This window comes from Calidris pugnax, unplaced genomic scaffold (genome assembly GCF_001431845.1).
Source record: "Calidris pugnax isolate Ruff unplaced genomic scaffold, ASM143184v1 scaffold896, whole genome shotgun sequence".
NCBI lineage: Eukaryota > Metazoa > Chordata > Aves > Charadriiformes > Scolopacidae > Calidris > Calidris pugnax.
In genome coordinates this window covers 150,392-152,493 of record NW_015091892.1, presented here as the reverse complement: position 1 = coordinate 152,493, position 2,102 = coordinate 150,392, and the positions used below count along the sequence as shown (strand labels likewise).

The following is a 2,102-nucleotide window of genomic DNA, read 5'->3' as shown; positions in this document are numbered from 1 at the left end:
CCCCCCAGGTTCTCCATCGCTGCCCCCCCCCGCTGGACCCCACCACCATGTTCAGCAAGAAGTCCTACGACGGCCCCCCCACGGGTTACGGCCCCCCCACGGGTTACGGCCCCCCCACGGGTGATTACGGCTACGATTACGACGCCCGCTCCCCCCCGCCGGGCTCCTACTACATCGAGGACGTGCCGCAGCACTTCTACAAGTGGACCTCTCCCCCCGGCGTGGTGAGGATCCTGGAGGCCATCATCATCCTCCTCTGCATCGCCATCTTCGCCTGCGTGGCCTCCACCTTGGCCTGGGAGTACGGCTACGGCTACGGGGGCCTTTACGGCAACGGCCTGGGGGGTTTCTACGGCTCCGGTTACTACGGCAGCGGGTTGAACTACGGTTACGGTTACGGGGGCTACTACGGGGGGGTCACCAACCCCCGGGCGGCCAACGGCTTCATGATCGCCATGGCCGTGCTCTGCTTCCTGACCCAACTGGGCCTCTTCGTGGCCAGCGTCAGCAAATCCGGCAGCTCCCGCTCCCGCCGCTTCTACCTGGTGGTCATGGTGGTCTGCGCCGTCCTGGCCTTCGTCATGCTCATCGCCTCCATCGTCTACGTCGTGGGGGTCAACCCCCAGGCGCAGATGAGCGGCAGCTACTACTACAACCCCCTGCTCACCATGTGCAGCCAGGTCTACAGCGGCAGCACCTACGTCAACCAGTACATCTACCACTACTGCACCGTGGACCCCCAGGAGGTGAGGCTGCACCCCAGCTCCGGCCAGACCCCCCCCTTTTTTGGGGGCCAAACTGCCTTCATATCCCTGAATGGATTGGGAGGAAGAGCATCAGTGACCCCTGTCCTGCCCTTGGGACCAGACGGGGGGTTTCCCTCCATATTTAATATTTTTGGGGGTACTGGTGGCTGTTCTGGGTGGGGTGGGTGCCAGACCCCCCCCTTTTTTGGGGGCCAAACCGCCTTCATATCCCTGAATGGATTGGGAGGAAGACCATCGGTGAGCTGCCCTTGGGACCAGACGGGGGGTTTCCCTCCATATTTAATATTTTTGGGGGTACTGGTGGCTGTTCTGGGTGGGGTGGGTGCCAGACCCCCCCCTTTTTTGGGGGCCAAACTCCCTGTAAATCCCTGAATGGATTGGGAGGAAGACCATCGGTGACCTGCCCTTGGGACCAGACGGGGTGTTTCCCTCCATATTTAATATTTTTGGGGGTACTGGTGGCTGTTCTGGGTGGGGTGGGTGCCAGACCCCCCCCTTTTTTGGGGGCCAAACTCCCTTTAAATCCCTGAATGGATTGGGAGGGAGAGCATCGGTGACCCGTGTCCTGCCCTTGGGACCAGACGGGGTTTTTCCCTCTGTATTTAATATTTTTGGGGGTACTGGTGGCTGTTCTGGGTGGGGTGGGTTCCAGACCCCCCCCTTTTTTGGGGGCCAAACTCCCTTTAAACATGATGCTGAGCCTGGATGGATCGGGAGGGAGAGCATCAGTGACCACCCACGATGCTGGGCTGGGGAGACCCCCAAGGGGGTCAAGTTGGGGGGGGGCAGCGAGAACCTTCCAAACAAGGTCCCCGGTCCCCAGTTTGGGCTGGGATCCCGCCTGGCACCCGGGCTGGGACTGGTGCTGCCGGTTCCCATCCGGCCGGGCTGGCCGTGCCGCATTCCTGTGCCCTGAGCCGGGGTGGTGGAAAGGGGGGGGGGAACCCGTGTCACTCCTGCTCCACGAAAAAGCCAAGCGTGGCCTAATCTGTCCTCACCCGGCCCCGATTTCGGGGTGGCTGGTTGGGGGGGGGGGGGAAACATGATGCTGAGCCTGGATGGATGGGGAGGGAGAGCATCGGTGACCCATGTCCTGCCCTTGGGACCAGATGGGGTTTTTCCCTCCGTATTTAACATTTTTGGGGGTACCTTTAAATCCCTGAATGGATTGGGAGGGAGAGCATCGGTGACCCGTGTCCTGCCCTTGGAACCGGACGGGGTTTTTCCCTCCATATTTAATATTTTTGGGGGTACTGGTGGCTGTTCTGGGTGGGGTGGGTGCCAGACCCCCCCCTTTTTTGGGGCCAAACTCCCTTCATATCCCTGAATGGATCT

The 2,102-nt window shown here is 61.1% G+C and overlaps 1 protein-coding gene across 1 annotated transcript in view; it reads left to right on the top strand.

Annotated features, from left to right (window-relative positions):
- The first annotated feature begins 33 nt into the window (after positions 1–33).
- Positions 34–2,102, top strand: part of OCLN (occludin) — a 10,732-nt gene continuing 8,663 nt past the window's right edge. Inside the window, exon 1 of the mRNA XM_014962116.1 lies at positions 34–903. Within this exon, the coding sequence (XP_014817602.1) occupies positions 48–903 (856 nt within the window). The 5' untranslated portion in view covers positions 34–47. The remainder of the gene's footprint in view (positions 904–2,102) is intronic.